General features: G+C 40.3%; 1 protein-coding gene across 1 annotated transcript; it reads left to right on the top strand.

The window, feature by feature from the left end:
* Positions 1-2,867: 2,867 nt before the first annotated feature.
* GTF3C6 (general transcription factor IIIC subunit 6) lies at positions 2,868-14,585 on the top strand. Its single transcript, XM_026511636.4, has 6 exons — positions 2,868-3,427; positions 3,744-3,824; positions 5,142-5,205; positions 5,301-5,345; positions 6,876-6,989; positions 12,260-14,585. Exons 1-6 carry the CDS (start codon positions 3,314-3,316, stop codon positions 12,559-12,561), a joined length of 720 nt encoding a protein of 239 aa, XP_026367421.1. The 5' UTR covers positions 2,868-3,313; the 3' UTR covers positions 12,562-14,585.
* The last annotated feature ends 3,683 nt before the right edge of the window (positions 14,586-18,268 follow it).

Genomic DNA, 18,268 nt, shown 5'->3' with positions numbered 1-18,268 from the left:
ATTCAGAGTTGTGCAACCATCACCACTAATGCCCGAATATTTTCGTCACCCCCAAAAGAAACCCCACATCCAGTTGCAGTCATTCCCCTCCCCCCCCCCGGGGCCCTGGCAACTACAAATCAAACTTTTCTTTCTATAGACTCACTTAACAGGAAATCTCATACATGTAATCATTCAATATGTGGCTTTTTGTGTCTACCTTCTTGGTATAATGCTTTCAGGGTCACCCATGTTGTAGCATGTATCTGTACGTCATTCCTTCTTATTGGCAAATAAGATTCCATATATAGATCTGCCAGATTTGGTTTATTATTTCTATTTTTTTTAAAGCAATCTCTACACCTAAGGTGGGGCCCAAGCTCGCTACCCCGAGGTCAAGAGTTGGATGGGATGTTCTAACTTTACCAACTCAGCCAGCCAGGCGCCTCTATTGTTTCTATTTTTAAGTAAAGATAATTTAGTCTTTTAAAACTGGCATCTGGGACTTATTATCTTTTTTAGGATTGAGAATAGAAGGTTTATTTTTATTTTTATTTATTTATTTTATTATTATTATTTTTTTAACGTAAGCTTTATGCCCAACATGGGGCTTGAACTACATGACCCCAAGATCAAGAGTCACATGCTCTACGGACTAAGCCAGCCAGGCACCCTGAGAATAGAAAGTATTAAGAATGGGCACCTGGCTGCCTCAGTTGATAGAGTATGTGACTCTTGATCTCAGGATCGTAAGGTCGAGCCCCATGTTGGATGTAGACATTAGTGAAAAAAAAAATCTTAGGAAAAAAAAAAGAATGGACTCCATTTAGAAACCACTGAAATGCCTCTCAAAGGCATTTTGGGAAGGCAAAAGGCTTCTTTTTCTCCCTCTTTCAAAATCGATTGCTGATGGGGTATTGTGCCCAACAACTACCTGTTTTCTATCCAAGATGTTTCAACCTTTAAGCTAATTTTGAGAGGGCATGAGCTCTAGGTTATGAAGCCGATGCTATGTCTCCTTTCCTCCCAAGGGAATGGTTTTCTAGTTTGTGTGCTACATTTTAATATTAAAATTACTTTACAGACTGTGTATACGCATGTTTTTGTAAATACATAGAGTATCTCTGAAAGGATATGTAAGAAACTGGTAAAATTGGTTGTCTTTGGGAAGGGGATGTAGGGGGACAGGGACGGAAATCTTATTTCTTACTCTATCCCTTTTCACTCTACAACCTTTTGTAAATTGTTCAAAATAAATAAAAATAATAATTACTTCATAAATAGTAAACAGTAATAACCTTGACTAGATGTATGAGGCTTGTTTATTTGAAAGGGACTTCTTTTTTAAAAATTTTTAAAAGATTTTGTTTATTTATTGGTCAGAGAGAGAGACAGAGTGCACAAGCAGGGGGAGTGGCAGGCAGAGGGAGAGGGAGAATCAGACTCCCCACTGATCAGGGAGCCCAGACACAGGGTGTGATCTCAGAACCTTGAGATCATGACCTGAGCCAAAGGCAGACGCTTAACAGACTGAGCCACCCAGGTGTCCCTGAAAGGGACTTCTTAAATTGTAACACTGACCTTGCAAAACACATATTCTCCAGGTGCTTCGGTGGCTCAGATGCTCAGACAGTTAAGTGTCTGCCTTTGGCTCAGGTCAGGATCTCAGGGTTCTGAGATCACGCCCTGCGTCCGGCTCCCTGCTGAGTGGGGAGTCTGATTCTCCCTCTCCCTCTGCCTGCCACTCCCCCTGCTTGTGCTGTCAAATAAATTAATAAAATCTTATTTTAAAAAAAACCATATACACACATACTCTCACTCCTCAAGCCTTTGTGACTGCTGTTCCCTTAGCTTGGATTGCCCTTCTCCTCTTTATCTTCCCTTTTACTCCAATAAAATCTGACAACTTGTGTAATTTTTCAATTTCCAAAGCACTTTGAGATACCTGATCCAATCTTCAAATGCAAAATACACAGTAAGTATAAATATTTTTATCTTCATTTAGTAAATAAGAACACTGAGGCTTAGAAAGTGTAGCAGGCTTTCCCTGCGATTACTGCATTTCAGAGCTAGAATTCAGATCTACAACTACTAACAGGTTAAGTGCTCTATCTTTTCTTTTTTTAAGCAATGAAATCCTATTTCTTTAATGGGGCAATTGGGTAAACATGTACAAAGATGCTTAGTAAAGTGCTGTGTAATATTTTAAAAAAATATTTTAAGTAATCTCTACACCCAAGGTGGAGCTCCAACTTAAAACCCTGAGATCAAGAGTTGAATGCTCTACCAACTGAGCCAGCCAGGCCACGCAAGTGTTGTGAAATAATACTATACAATAAATACTACGCAGTTACTAAAAACTATGATGTAGATCTGTATTTACCATGGAAAACCTGGAAAAACATCCATGACACTGTATACAGTGAGAAAAGCAAGTTAAAAAGAGGTACACATTTAACACTTAAAAAAAATTGTTTATGTGTAGAAAGAAGCTAGAAGGATATACGTGAAAGTGTTTTTTAAAAACAAAGACTCTAAAATTTTGTATATTACCACTAATAGATAAAACGCATTAAATGCTTAATCTGTGCCAAATGCTGGGCTAAATCTATTTTACATGTATTGTGTCATTTAGTCCTCACAATAACCAACTTGCCTAGGACCTTGCTGCTAAAAATGCAGCTGACCTGGACAAGTATCAGACCCCAAAGCTCATGCTCTTCGGAGCTAGATCATCCTGTCTCATATACAAAGATCATTTATTTTATAATCAGAGAAACCCACGAGTTTAAGAAAATTCGGTTCAAAACTCCACTTCCCCAGGTCTCGGAATTCCCCTAACAACGTTTGTCTTACAGCACCTACGGCAATCTCATTAGCATATAATTGGTTGGGTCCCTCTCTCTACCTCTCTTAGAGCTCAGGCTGGCAGGCCTGAAACTCAAGCCCTCTGTGCGCGCTTCTTACGTGTGACATTGAAATGTCACATTAACTCGACTCAAGGAGAACTTGAATTGAGGAGTAGTGCTCGCACGACATTAAGAATTTCTTTTCAAGAAATGCTGAGTCGGGCCAAAGCGAGGCCTCTTCGTTTCCCTCTCACACAGCGGTCTCCTTGTTTGCACCCTCTTATCCTCTCTCCCTCCCCAGCCCTCTCCTCCAACCCAGGCTGGTAGCCACCAGAGCCGCACTCCAGCTCTCAGGAAAAGAACAAGGAGGAGGCCTGGAGCGGACCTCCACGTGGGCACGGGAGCGGCCATCTCGCGTCCTGGCAGGAGCGGTCTGCGGGGCTAGATCAGCAGCCAGACAAGGGGAGCTGCTGCCCGTACTCAAGATGGCGGCCGTGGAGGGCGTGGCCAGCGACTCGGAGGTTCCGAAAAGGTGCGGAATCATGGCGGCGACCGAGGAGCGGATCCGGGAGGACGGTGAAGAGGAAGAAGAGGAAGCAGTAAGTGGCACAGCTGCGGCCTCCGCGGCGGGGGCGGCGTGTGGGGCAGCGAGTCGGGATGCGGCTGGCGGAAGGGAGAGCTCTGGGCGCGCGGAGCCGGGAGCGCCGGCCTCGGCCCTAGCAGCCACACCGTAGTTGGAATGGGGAAGTAGAGGAAGTTACCTTAGGTAACGTCGCTTGCTTCCTTTCGTTGAAAGCAGGACCTAGTGTTCACAAAGGTTGAGATTGCTGCAGTGGGACTTTTTGGCTTCGCTTGATAACTGCCTCTTCCTGCACACTCCCGTGCTAGCATGTTAACTCCTCTTTCTTCCACCAGGAGCAGTTGGTTCTGGTGGAATTGTCCGGAATTCTTGATTCAGACTTTCTATCAAAATGTGAAAATAAATGCAAGATTTTGGTGAGTCTTCTAGAATTGGGGATTTCTGTAGATTTTCTTATATTTAAACAAGAATGAATAGTGCAGTACGTATCCCCAAAGATCTGTTCCTCCTTACAAAGCACTGAATTCTAAGGACAATCATAGAAAAGTACAGAGGGGCTATGGGAGAAAATGCCATACTCTGCTTGAGTGTCTGAATGTGTGCCTGGGGAGAGTTAAAAATTTAGAGAAGGTAGCATTTTGTTATCAACCTATATATTTAGAAAAAAATACATTGTTTTAGATCGTGAGCGGGGAGAGAAAACAGTGAAGACAGGCTCTTAGATATGCGCACAGATTAACTGGAGAAGGGAGGAAAGATGCCTACTAAGAAAAGACTTTAAAGACCTCACACTCTCCTGTCGACTTGAGCTGTGGTGTCATGTTACCATCTGTTTTATCACTTTAAAATCTTTGAGCTACTGTTGACAAAATTTTTTCTGTTCTTACCTTAACTTGACGAGGATGTTGATTGAAATACTGCCGGCTATTTGGATATGAATGAAGTATTCTTCAGATTTTAACTGCTGTGATCAGAGCATTTTTAGCTCTTACCTTGTACTTGCTAGGACAAGCTCCAGAGGTTCCCCAGTTTTGGAGATCACTCTCCTTGGTAGCAAGGTTACATATTGAAGGCTCTTTCTTTTTTTGGTTTTAATTGAGATATAATTGACATATAACATTATATTTCAGGTGAACAACATAATGATATAATAGTTGTATTTACTGGGAAACAATCACCACAGTAAGTCTAGTTAACATCCATCACTACATAGTTACAATTTTTTTCTTGTAATGAGTATTTTTTTCCATTAAGTAAGCTCCATGCCCAACATGGGGCTTGAACACACAACCCTAAGATCAAGAGTTGCATGCTCTACATAAAGACAGCTAGCCAGGCACCCTGTTATAATAATTTTTAAGATGTTACTCTCTTAGCAACTGTTAAGTGTACACTATGGTATTATTAAGTAGATTAATGCTGTACATTACATCCCCAGGACTTACTTATGTTATAACTGAAAGTTTGTATCTTTTGACTACCTTCACCCATTTCACCCAAACCCCCAAGGCTTTTTGTTTTTTATAGAGGGGGAGGAGAGGCAGAAGGAGAGGGAGAGAGAGAATTCTAAGCAGACTCCGTGGCCAGCACAGAGCCCGAGGTAGGACTAGATCTCATGACCCACCCTGAGCCAGAATCAAGAGTTGGATGCACTTAACCAACTGAGCCACCCAGGAGGCCCTGCAAGGCTTTTTCTAATGATGATTTTTTAATGATCCTGTATTCTGTTGCAGGGAATTGACACTGAGAGGCCCATTCTGCAAGTGGACAACTATGTCTTTGCTGGAGAGTATGAAGGTAGGAGGATGTCAGATAGATGGAACTCCTTTTTTTATATGCGTTTCAGAGAAAGTTAGTTACTTGTCAACAAGTTGCCTTCACTTTTTCTGCAGATACTCTTGGGACCTGTGCTATATTTGAAGAAAATGTTGAACATGGTAAGTGCTTATATTGTTGACTCAAATCTTTTTACTATGAAATATTGCAGACTTACTTTTGTACAGTAAATATTAAAATTAAACATCTCATGTGCCCATTTTCTAGCTATATCAAATCCTACCGTTTTGCCAGATAGTTAAAAAACATTCCAGATACATTTGAAGCCTCGTGTATACGCCTCTTGGATACGCCTCGTGTATACTCCCTTCCTCTGTCTTGATAATTACGCTCCTGAATTTGATGTTTTCCTTTCCTATACCTGATTTTGTATTACATATATATGTATCCACAAACAATGAGTAGCATTTTTCGGTATACTTTCACACTTGATACAAATTACAGCAAATTGTGTATCTTTCTTACAGGTAGGGATAGGTTTTGGGATTTATACATGTTGGTATGTATAATTCTATTTTCCCTGTTGCTAAGTATTCTATTTGTGACCATACCACAGTGTATTCTCGAGTTACTGAACATGTTGATTGCTTCCATTTTTATCAGTAATTATTAGTAACTATGAAAATTTATTGAATGCCTTGTATATGTCAGGCATTGTTCTAAATGCTGCATGTGTTAACTCATTTAATCCTCATCACAAGTCTGTGAGGTAGGTACCATTGTTGTCTTCATTTTATATTTGAAGAAGCCAAAACACAGAGAGGTAAATAACATTCCCAAGGTCGTACACGAGAGACAGAGTCGGGATTTGAACCCAGGTGGTCTGGTCCAGAGCCCATGATCTGAACTATGCTTTTAACTCACTGCAGAAATGCGGCCATGAGTATTTTGTGTCTCCTTGTGCATGTATGCAAAAATGTCTCTAAGATATACACTTAGGAATGGAATTACTAGATTGCTGAGTGTGTGTTAGGTTTAGCCATATGAAGTGACCAATTTCAACTGAACATGGACAGTTTCATTTGGCTCAGCCTAATAGGTGGTGGTATGATCTTTTCTAAAGTGTGGTGTCAGTGATGTGGGGAAGTTTTCAGTGTGCTTCACACCTCCGGCTCAGAGCCTTATCCTCCCTCCTGCCTGTGCCCACAGTTTGCTATAAAGCTGTAACCGCAGGCAGCAGGTTGGCTGCAGGTTTTTTCTCAGCCTTTTTTCATGACTGAGAATGTCATCGCTCCAGTCTCTGGCTTCAAGTAGTAAGTCTGACTTTGGTGCTTCATTTCGAGTAGTAGAATTTGAGACCTCATTACCCTGTAAGGCCACATTCCTGGTCCCACATCCCTCCTTCAGGGCCGGAGCCTAGCAGGCAGATAGCTTTAATTTCACTCCCAGCTTTGTGCTCCGGTCCTCTGGAGATATTTGTTGTTTTGGGGTCCAGTTGTGCCTTCATTGTGACGTATTTTATCTGTCATTCTTCTGTGCTGGGAGCAGGAGGGATGAGTTAAATTTTGGACTTACTACCCTATCTCAAAGGAAGTGGTTTAGTCTAACTCTTTGAACTGGAATTATTGAGGCTTGGTGTGATTATTTGGTGGCATCAGCAGTAAAATAATTGAATTCGTTTTTTGTTCTAGGTGACACAGAAGGCAGTAATAAAACAGTGCTAAAATATACATGCCATACAATGAAGAAACTCAGCATGACACGAACTCTTCTGACAGAAAAGAAGGAAGGAGAAGAAAGCATAGGTTAGTTCGCTTAGTTCTCTGAAAGTAGGTGATTTACTATTGGCTTTGACAATGACACATTGCTGCCAGGACATTCCTTGTACTTTGTAGTAACAACTATGTTTTATGGAAATTGAGAATGTTCCCTGAAAAGTACCAGATATAGATTTAAAATTCATTTGAACTGTAGGGGCACCTGGGTGGCTCAGTCAGTGGAGCTTCCGACTCTTGATCTCAGCTCGGGTCTTTTTTTTTTTTTAAGGTGTTTTTTTTTGTTGTTGTTTGTTTTTTTAAAGATTTTATTTATTTATTTGACAGAGAGAGAGTACAAGCAGGGGGAGCAGCAGGGAGAGGGAGAAGCAGGCTCCCGCTGATCAGAGAGCCCAATGTGGGGCTTGATCCAAGGACCCGGGGTCATGACCTGAGCTGAAGGCAGATGCCCAACAGACTGAGCCACCCAGGCCATCCCTCAGCTCGGGTCTTAATCTCATGGTTGAGTTCGATCCCCGTGTTGGGCTCTGCCCTGGGCATGGAGACTACTTAAAAAAAAAAGGTAAAGTCAAAAATTTCATTTGGACTTTAGTGTAGCAGAGGGCGCTGGTGACATATAAGAAATTTCTTATCTGCTTTGCACTGGAAACCATTGTGAGGAGCTGTCAAAGAAACTTGATAGATTTCCAACCCCTAGGGAATTCAGCAGCCACCAGCCTCCCCACCCCTTTAATTGAAACTTCTTTGTAAGTGGATATGACAGGATCTGGATTCTCTAAGGTGAAACCCCGGAGGATCTCCTGGAAACTTGGCAGCAGTGGTGGCAACCTTCCCCAGGAAGCTAATAACTGGAAGAAGCTGGCTTTACATGTGAGGGAGGGACTCTGGGACCACAGTTGTTGGACATCAGTTTCATTCTTAACGTGCATCCACTGAGCCTTCTCCAGTTGCTGGTCATCCCAAAGTAGAGACTTTAGACTAGTGCTTCTTGCAGCCGTAGCAGGCACATGTTTGTGGAGAGAAACAATGAATAATCACTTGATAGTTTAAAAGCTCATTGCTCATAAATGAAGTAAGACAAAGAAAGATAAACGATTTCACTTATATGTGGAATATATTAAAAAAAAAGCGAATAAACAAAAAGCAAAAACAGATGCATAAATACAGAGAACAAACTGGTGGCTGCCAGAGGGGAGTGAGTGGTGGGATGGACAAAATGGTTGAAGGGGAGTGGGAGATACAGGCTTCCAGCTGTACATGAGTAGGTGATGGGAGTTAAAGGCACAGCATAGGGAATACAGTCAGTGGTGTTGTAACAGTGTTGTGTAGTGACAGATGGTAGCTACAGTTGTGGTGAGCATAGCATAATGTATAGACTTTTCAAATCACTATGTTGTACACCTGAAACTGACATCACATTGTATGTCAATTGTACTTCAATTTTTAAAATATTTTTTTAAATTTTTAAAATTTTTCAAATTTTAAAATATTTATTTATTTATTTTAAGATTTTATTTATTTATTTGACAGAGAGAGCACAAGCAGGGGGAGCAGCAGACAGAGGGAGAAGCAGGCTCCCTGCTGAGCAAGGAGCCTGATGTGGGACTCGATCTCAGGACCCTGGGATCATGACCTGAAATGAAGGCAGACGCTTAACCAACTGAGCCACTCAGGCGCCCTCAATTTTTTTTTTAAAGATTTTATTTACTCATTTGAGATAGAGAGAGAGACAGAGGACAAGCAAGGGGAGGGGCAAAGATAGGAGGAGAGGGGAAGCAGACTCCCCACTGAGTGGGGAGCATGACATAGAGCTTGAGCCCAGGACCTAGACATCATGACCTGAGCCAAAGTCAGACACTTAACTGACTAAGCCACCCAGGCACCCCTCAAATTATACTTCAGCTTTAGAAAATTCACATAATTTGAAAAAAAAATCTCATTGCTCAAAGACATATTTCAAACTGCAGTTAACCTGACTCTACTGATGAATAGTTATGGCTTGATATTTATGGCTTGATTTATTGTATTTTAAGGAATAAACATTTGAAGGTACATTAATCATGTAGAAATTGATTGTACCAATTACACATAAGTACATAAAAAATCTTTGTTCCTAGCATGTGTATCCCAAAACTATCCTTTTTAGCACTCTGTGAAAATAACAGGAAGAAAGAGGTACTCGAAGCTCTAGAAAGAACTTGAAAGGTAGATACATAGCTTAGCTATTATTTAGATATTCTTTTTTAAAGAAAAAAGTTACACAATTTCCTTTCCTGTAGTCTTTAATAATCTAATAGGCCGTTGGGAAGATTTGGGTATTTTGTTTAATCACATAAATTAGTTAGCCAACCGTTCAAGGCTGGGTTTGGTATGTATTGCTGCATGGAAAATTACCTCTAAACTTAATGGTTTAAAAAGACAACAACAGAAATATTTTCCACAGTTCCCGTGAATCAGGAATTTAGGGATCAGCTTAGTCAGGCAGTTCTGGCTTGATGTCTCTTGATGTTGCAGTCAGCATGTTGGTTGGACTACGGTGACCTGAAAATCTAACTAGAAGATGGCTCCATCTTCCTCTCCCACTCCCCCTGCTTGTGTTCCGTCTCTCGCTGGCTGTTTCTATCTCTGTCTAATAAATAAATAAAATCTTTAAAAAAAAAAAAAAAAAGGGGCGCCTGGGTGGCACAGTGGTTAAGCGTCTGCCTTCAGCTCAGGGCGTGATCCTGGCGTTATGGGATCGAGCCCCACATCAGGCTCCTCCGCTATGAGCCTGCTTCTTCCTCTCCCACTCCCCCTGCTTGTGTTCCGTCTCTCGCTGGCTGTTTCTATCTCTGTCTAATAAATAAATAAAATCTTTAAAAAAAAAAAAAAAAAAAAAAAAAGAAGATGGCTCCTTCACATGCTTGGCAGGTTTGTGCCAGCGTTTAGCAGGAGGCCTCCATTCCTCGCCTCACCACAGTGCTGTTCGAGTGCCCTCCTGACATGGCAGCTGGCTTCTTCCAGATCACGTGATCTGTGAGAACAAGGTAGAAGCCACAATATGTTTTATGAACCAGCCTTAGAAGTCACATTCTGTCATTTCTGCCATGTCCTATTCATTGTGGGAGGAGATGAAATAGGGGCATGAATACCAGGAAGGTGAAGATCTTTGGGGACCGTCTTGGAGGCTGGTGACCAAACATGGCAATCTGCTGTAGGCAGAACAAAATAGAAGGAGATGTGGTCCTTACCTTCTGGGAATTTGCACTCTAAAGTAAATCACATTGAAACACATGTATGAATGTGACTCAACACTCTTTTCATTCAATTAAGTATCTGGAATGTGCCACGTATCATGCTAAATAACAGAATAGGATGCAGGATGGCTTCAAGGTTTTTAACCTGGTGACTAGGTGAATGATGCTATTGCAGGGGGAAAAAAAATGAAAGAATTGTTGAAGCTGTTAGAGAAGGACTAATCAACTTCTGATAGAAGGAGATTTTATGGTAATAACATATGAGAAGATATGGTATCAGCTGTAAGGATGTTTCTTTCTTTTTTTTTTTTTTTAAAGATTTTATTTATTTATTTGACAGAGTGAGAGAGACAGCCAGCGAGAGAGGGAACACAAGCAGGGGGAGTGGGAGAGGAAGAAGCAGGCTCATAGCGGAAGAGCCTGACGTGGGGCTCGATCCCAGAACTCTGGGATCACGCCCTGAGCCAAAGGCAGACACTTAACCGCTGTGCCACCCAGGCGCCCCATAAGGATGTTTCAATAAGCAGTCACACAAGAGTTAGTTTATGGTGAGGAATAGGAGCAGTTGGAAGTGTGAACGGGGGGCAGGATAAGTTGCGGTGTCTTAGAGATATCCAACGGTATTTTGAAGATGACAGTAAATAGCTCAGCCTTGCTATAGAAATTAATGAGGATCCACTGAAAATATTTGAAGGGGTCATAAGGATAAAAGAAAAATGACTAACATTTTTTTAAAGATTTTATTTATCTATTTTAGAGAGAGTGCACACAGGGAAGGGTGGAGGGGGAGAGAAAAGGAGACGGAGAGAATCTCAAGCAGACTCCCCACTGAGCACGGAGCGTGATGCAGGGCTCAATCCCACAACCCTGAGATCATGACCTGAGCCAAAACCAACAGTCGGACGCTTAACCTACTGAGCCACCTGGGTGCCCCCAAATTACTAGCATTATTGAAACAGTTCTTGATTATGGGGGTTCATTGATGGGTTAGGGCTGTGACTGTAAGTATGAAAAGAATAACAATTTTTTTCAAGTTTCTTCTTTTTTTTTTGGAGAGGTGTCTTATTTCAAAGTTAGATGTTCACTCAAAATGGCACTTGAGTGTTGAGTTGAAAGATGATAGGGTAGTATCATCTATAATGGAAACTGAGGAGAAAATTGTGGGGAACTGGAAGACTTTTCTATGAGGCATGAGGTGGCAGTGAGAGCTCAGATTATCTCAGTGAGTTGGGAATTGAACTGTGGAAGAGAGGCTTGGAATAGTAACTGAAGTTGATTAGTTTTAGTGATTTTTTTATGGTCTGAATTATTTTTTAAAAATTTTAATTCGGGGAGCACCTGGGTAGCTCCGTCAGTTTAAGCATCTGCCTTCAGCTCAGGTCATGATCTCAGGGTCCCGGGATTGAGCCCCAAGTTGGGCTCCCTGTTCAGCAGGGAGTCTGCTTCTCCCTCTCCCTTTGCCCCTCCCCCTGCTTATGTACTCTCTCTCTGTCTCTCTCTCTCTCTCTCTAATGAATAAATAAAATCTTAAAAAAATTTTTTTAAATTGAAGTATAGTTGATACACAATATTATATTAGTTTCAGGTGTACAACATAGTGATTTGATAATTATATATATTACAAAGTGCTCACCGTAAGTGTAGTCACCATATAGTTACTACAATATTATTGACTGTATTTCACTTATAGTGATTTTGATGTTGCATATACTATGGGCATTCCAGAGTCTCCATGTAAGATGGAAATAATGTGATTGTTTATCAGTAGTCATGGCACCATGTTCATTGATTTATGTTGGGGCTTTATTTTGACATGTATTCATAGGATGAAAATTTAAAGAGAGGGGCGCCTGGGTGGCTCAGTTGGTTGAGTGTCTGACTCGTGATTTCAGCTCAGGTCTTGATCTCAGTGTTGTGAGTTCAAGCCCCACATTTGGCTCCACACTGGCCATGGAGCCTACTTTAAAAAAAAAAAATTAAAGAGAAATATAGGTAAGTAACTGAAATTCCTTTTCCATATTCCTTTCCTGGTTTGTCCTCCTATCCCTCACCGTCCCTCATTAGGTGGTGTGGAATGGCTGCAAATCAAGGACAATGATTTCTCCTATAGACCCAACATGATTTGTAGCTTTCTGCATGAAAATGAAGACGACGACGTGGTAGCTGCAGCCTCAGATAAATCTTTGGAGTTGGAAGAGCAAGAGATTCAAACGAAAGATAATCCAAACCTGAGTTATGAACAGGGGAAATCACTGAACTTGGAAGTAGAGAATTCTGGTCCTCTTATTGATACCCCTTCTTCTGACACAGAAGGTTATGTTTTTATGGAACCTCAAGACACTGCCTTGGAAATCACTCCTAGATGAAATGTTTCTCATTATAACTAGTAGTGAACTTTTTGGAGTTTTTATATAAAATAATTGTGTAACTTTCAGTTCACTATTTTACTATTTTTGTTCCTATACATGATTTTTGACTACAGCACAATTTAATATACCAGAGTCATTAAGGACCAGATATGAATTGAATTTTTAAAAATCTGGTATAAATGACTATAGGGGCCCTTTAAATTTCTTTAAATTGGAAGCTTTATTAAGGTGAGTATGTAAGTTTTTTATTGCAGCCATCACAAATTACTGCAGACTTAGTGGCTTAAAACGATACAAGTGTATTATCTTATAGTTTTGTAAGTCAGCTGACATAGGCTGGGTTAAAATCCAGGTGTTGGCCGAACTTCATTCCTTTCTGGAGTTTGGGGGTTGGGGAGACTCTGTTTCTTTGTTCCTTTAGTTGTTGTCAGATTTCAATTCTTTGCCATTGAAGGATCAGTGTCCCATTTTCTTGCTGTCATTGATGGCCATTTCCAGCTTCTAGAGGCTGCCTACATTCCTTGGCTTATGGTCCTCTTCTCTTCAAAGCCAGTAAATCTCTTGCTTCTTCCATCAGCCTGTCTCTGACCCATCTTGCTAATTACCTGACCCAGTACCTGTTTTTTCTTTTTTCTTTTGTAACAATCCCAGAATTATTCAGGTTAGCAATGTTCCCATATATGTGTAAATATGTGGCCATATGACTAAGTTCTGGCCAGCGCCATGGCATTATAAGTGTTGAGTGATGGATGCTTCTGGAACGTTTCCTTAAACTTAAGGCATAGAGGGAGATGGGCCAGTTCATCTTTTCTTTTTTTCCTGCTGGAACATGGATGTGGCGGCTAGAGCTTCAGGAGGGTTTTTGGACTGTAAAGAAACCTTGGAAACAAGCCATGAGTGGCAGAGCAACAAGATAGAAGATTGGATCCTGATGTGATGCTGCCCTGGACTGCCAAGAATAAAGGTTAATCTTTCTTTTCCTTCCTGGTAAAATGGTTTCAAGTTTACCTTTTGGCACTGTTGCTCTGGAAATCTACTAGAGAAGGTAATAATGGAATGTCAACTGTGATGTCAGGCAATATTGTTTATGATTAAAAATGACCCCTTATTGGGGTGCCTGGGTGGCTTAGTTGACTAAGTGTCCCAGTCTTGATCTCAGCTCAGGTCTTGATCTCAGGGTCGTGAGTTCAAGTCCTGTGTTGGGCTCCATACTGTATGCAGAGCCTACTTTAAAAAAACTAAATAAATAAAGACCCCTTATTGGTAAACTGTGTCTAGACCAGGGAGACTACAACAGCTATAAATGCCCATTGGAAAATATGGACTTTGGACTTACTTAAGTACCGTGTAGTTTGTTTGTTTGTATTTTTAAGTAGGCTCCATGCCCAACACGGGGCTTGAATTCACGACCCTTATATCAAGAGTCACATGGTCTACTGACTGAGCCAGTCAGGCACCCCAAGCACTGTGTTTCTTATTACAAAGATTCCTGAAAGCTACAGTCATGACTATTTCAAGAGATGTTGGTTCTTGGGAAGCCTGAAGTTTCTAAGCCAGCACGGCTTCTGCACCCACCCAGATGATCTTGTCTCCTTACACCTGAACTGACACCTGGGTGCCAGAGTAAAGCCTCCTGTTGAGACAAACCTCATGCTGCTGTGCTGTTTCCAATGAAGTTAAGTGAGTCTGGTGCGGGGTTCAGTCCCATAAGGCCTATTGGGTCCTGTGAGTGTGAATGTCCTTCCAAACCTGTGACGATTGCTGCTGTTCTGGCAGAGAAGGCACTGCAACTACCTACCTCTGGCCTTTATGTGAGAGAAGTAACTTGTCTCTTGTTTAAGTCACTCCGTAGTAGCCGCACTTAATCCTATTTACTACATTACGCATTTTGAACAATAAAGTATAAGGAAGTAGAATGGAAGATTCTTAAGATGTCTAATCTTGCTAAAGAAACTGATCTAGACTGATGTAGTTGTACCCTAAATTGAAGAGGATAATAAAGTCTTATATTCTGAAGAGAACATAATGTGTTTTAGTTCCTTACCTGTAAATGTTTGGAATTTAGTAAAATAAATCTTATTTTTCAACTATGAAATATTTTGTAAGACTAGAACTTCACAAATGAATTTCTTTTCCATTGATCTGCCTTAGTGACTTAGTAGAATTACTTACAAACTAATCTTGGAACTACAGTCTCGATGTAGCTGTCACAGTACTACTTCTGACACTGAATGCAGCGGTTGGCTTTTGCTTACAAATAACAATATTCTATTTAATAGGATTATTTTGTTAAGGTGCACCACGGGCAATTATTCCTTAAGGCCATTATGGAAATGTTAGGAAATCCAGGCATTTGTTCATTATGTGCTACATAGTTGATCGTAACAAACTTATTGATAGATATGGCCAGGTGAGTGAAATTACTGATGATACCATGTGGTTAGCTATTCAGTAGCAGCTGTAATTTTTTAGAATCTACTGTTTTCATTTTGTTCTCATATGAAACCGTGCAGACTTCCTAATGTGTCAGGCTTGCATCCAGTTATGTTCCAGAAATGTCATTGATTCTAAAAATGGGTTTGCCGTCTCTCTTTTATGACTTCCACCATTATTTCCTTACAGAATAAGAGAATCCTGTTTATAAAATTATCTAGAAGTACACATTGACTCAATACAGAGTGAATATACACCTTCGTTAATGACAATATGTAGTTTGTTGATACCGCTATATATATATATGTGTGTGTGTGTGTGTGTATATATGTATATATATATATATATATATACATATTTTAAGATTTATTTATTTATTTTAGAGAGATTGAGAGAGTGGAGGGGAGGGGCAGAGAGTCTTTAGCAGACCACACTGAGTGCAGAGCCCGATGTGGGGCGGGGCTCAATCCCACAACCCTGAGATCATGACCTGAGCTGAAACCAAGACTCAGTCGCTCAACTGACTGTGCCACCCAGGTGCCCCTATTTTTTTTTCTTTTAAAATTTTCTTTTGGGCACCTGGGTGGCTCAGTCGGTTAAGCGTCTGCCTTTGGCTCAGGTCATGATCTCAGGATCCTGGGATCAAGTCCTATGTCAGGCTCCCTGCTCTGTGGGGAGCCTGCTTCTGCCTCTGCCTCTCTCTCTCTCACACATGAATAAATAAATAAAATCTTTAAATTTTTTTTTTCTTTTTTGGGGGGGTAGGAGGGACAACTGGTACTTTGTTCAGGGTTTAATGTAGCCATACTTGCATATCATGAACAAGGATGTCAGGTAGCAAAGATCCTAGTTTTCTCAAATCCAAAATAAGAGTTCTTTCACTGTCATGTCTTTACAGACTCTTATTTTGTGTTCGTATTCCATGCTCCCATTTGGTGCTTGTAATTAGTTTCCGATTGCTGCTGTAACAAATTACCACAAATTTAGTGGCTTAAAACACCATTAAATTTATTATAGTTCTGGAGGTCAAATTCCAAGATTAAGTCTTATGGGGTTAAAATCAAGATGTCGATAGGGTTGCATTCCTTGTGGACACTGCAGGGGAGAATCCATTTTCTTGTGTTTTCTAGCTACTAGAGGCTCCCTGCATTCCTTAGGTTGAGGCCCCTTTATATTCAAAATTGGCAATGTAGGATTTTCAAGTCTCTCTCTCTTTTTCACCTGCTTCTGTCATCACATCTCTGATTCTTACACTCCTGTGTCCCTCAGGGTCATGGGATTCAGCATTGGGCTTCATGCTCAGCATGGAGTCTGCTTGTCCCTCTCCCTCTGCTGCCACCACTCTCTCTCAGTCTCTCTCAAATAAATAAATAATTTTTTTTAAAAATTAGAAAATAGAATCTTTTAGGGGCGCCTGGGTGGCACAGCGGTTAAGCATCTGCCTTCGGCTCAGGGCGTGATCCCGGCGTTGTGGGATCGAGCCCCACATCGGGCTCCTCCGCTATGAGCCTGCTTCTTCCTCTCCCACTCCCCCTGCTTGTGTTCCCTCTCTCGCTGGTTGTCTCTGTCGAATAAATAAATAAAATCTTAAAAAAAAAAAAAAGAAAGAAAATAGAATCTTTTAAAAAACCCACAAAAGACAGAAAAATAATGGAAGACAAAAATACCAACAAAGAACAAGGGCAACAAATAGAAAACAGTAATATATATGATAGATATGAATCCAGCTGTATCAACAATAATTTTGAATATCAGTGCTCTAAATGCACCAACTAAAACAGAGATTGTCCGAGTGGATCAAGAGACAAGACCCAACTAAATGTTGTCTACATGGAACCTACTTTATATATAAAGACATATAAAGATTAAAAGTAAGTGGATGAAGAAAGATACCATTCTAACAGTAATCCGAACAGTAGGAGTAGGTATATTCGGACAGAGCCAAATTCAGACCAAGGAAAGTTATTAGGGATAAAGAGGGACATTACATATTGATAAGGTGGTCAATTCTCCAAGAAGACATAACAATCATTAACATGTATGTGTCTGAGAATAGAGCATCAAAATACATGAGGCAAAAACTGACAGAATTGCAAGGAGATATAGATGAGTCCACTAATAGTTGGAGACTTCAGCAACTCTCGGAAATGGACAGATTGGGTAGGCAGAAAGTCAATAAGGACATGGTTGAACTCAGCAACTCCATCAGTCAACGGGAATGCGGGACATGTATAGCCTACTTCATATAACAATAAAATATATATTCTTCTTAAGCTCACATGGAACGTTCATCAAAATAGACCACATTTAGGGACAAAAAAACCCCTTATCAAATTTAAAAGAATAGAAATCATACAATGTCTGCTCTCAAACCACAATGAAAATAAACTAGAAATCAATAACAGAGAGCTGAAAAATTCCAAAATACTCAGATTAAACAACACACTTCTAAGTAACACAGTGCAAAAAGAACTCTCAAAAGAAACTTAAAAATATTTTGAACTAATTGAAAACACAATTTGTCAAAAGTTGTGGATACAGTGAAAGCAGCCATTAGAGGAAATTTACAGCATGGAATGCATGTATTAGAAAAGAAGAAAGATCTAAAATCAATCATCTAAGCTTCCATGTTAGGAAATTAGAAAAAAAAAGAGCTAATTAAATCCAAAGTAGGCAGAAGAAAGAAGTAACAAAAATTAGAACAGAAGTCAATGAAATTGAAAACAGGAAATCAGTTGAGAAAATCAATGAAACCAAAAGATGATTCTTTGAAAAGATCGTTAATTGTTAAGACTCAAGGCTAACTAATTAAAAAGAGAGGAGACAGATTATTAATATCAGAAATGAAAGAGGGGAACTTCCTCAACTTGATAAAGACTATCTACAAAAAGCCTACTGTTAACATCATATTAAGGGTGAGAAACTTGAAGCTTTCCTTTTAAGGTCAGGAAAAAGGCAAAGATGTCCCCTCTCACCGCTGCTTTTTAACATTGCACTGGAAGTCCTAGTTAATGCAATCAAATGAGAGGGAACTAAAAGCATACAGATTGGGGAGGAAGAAATAAAATTGTTTGTTCCAGATGACATGATCATCTACATAAAAAATGTGAAAGCATCTACAAAAAATCCCCAAAAACAAACCCAAAAACTCCTGGAACTAATTAGCAATTGTAGCTGAAATGCAGGATAGAAGTTAATACACAAAAGACAACTGCATTCCTATATACTGGCAATGAACAAATGGGATTTGAAATTTAAAACACAATACTAT

The sequence above is a fragment of the Ursus arctos genome, unplaced genomic scaffold (genome assembly GCF_023065955.2).
Source record: "Ursus arctos isolate Adak ecotype North America unplaced genomic scaffold, UrsArc2.0 scaffold_13, whole genome shotgun sequence".
Classification (NCBI taxonomy): domain Eukaryota; kingdom Metazoa; phylum Chordata; class Mammalia; order Carnivora; family Ursidae; genus Ursus; species Ursus arctos.
Note: the sequence above shows the minus strand (reverse complement) of the source record. Positions and strands in the feature narration are given on the sequence as shown.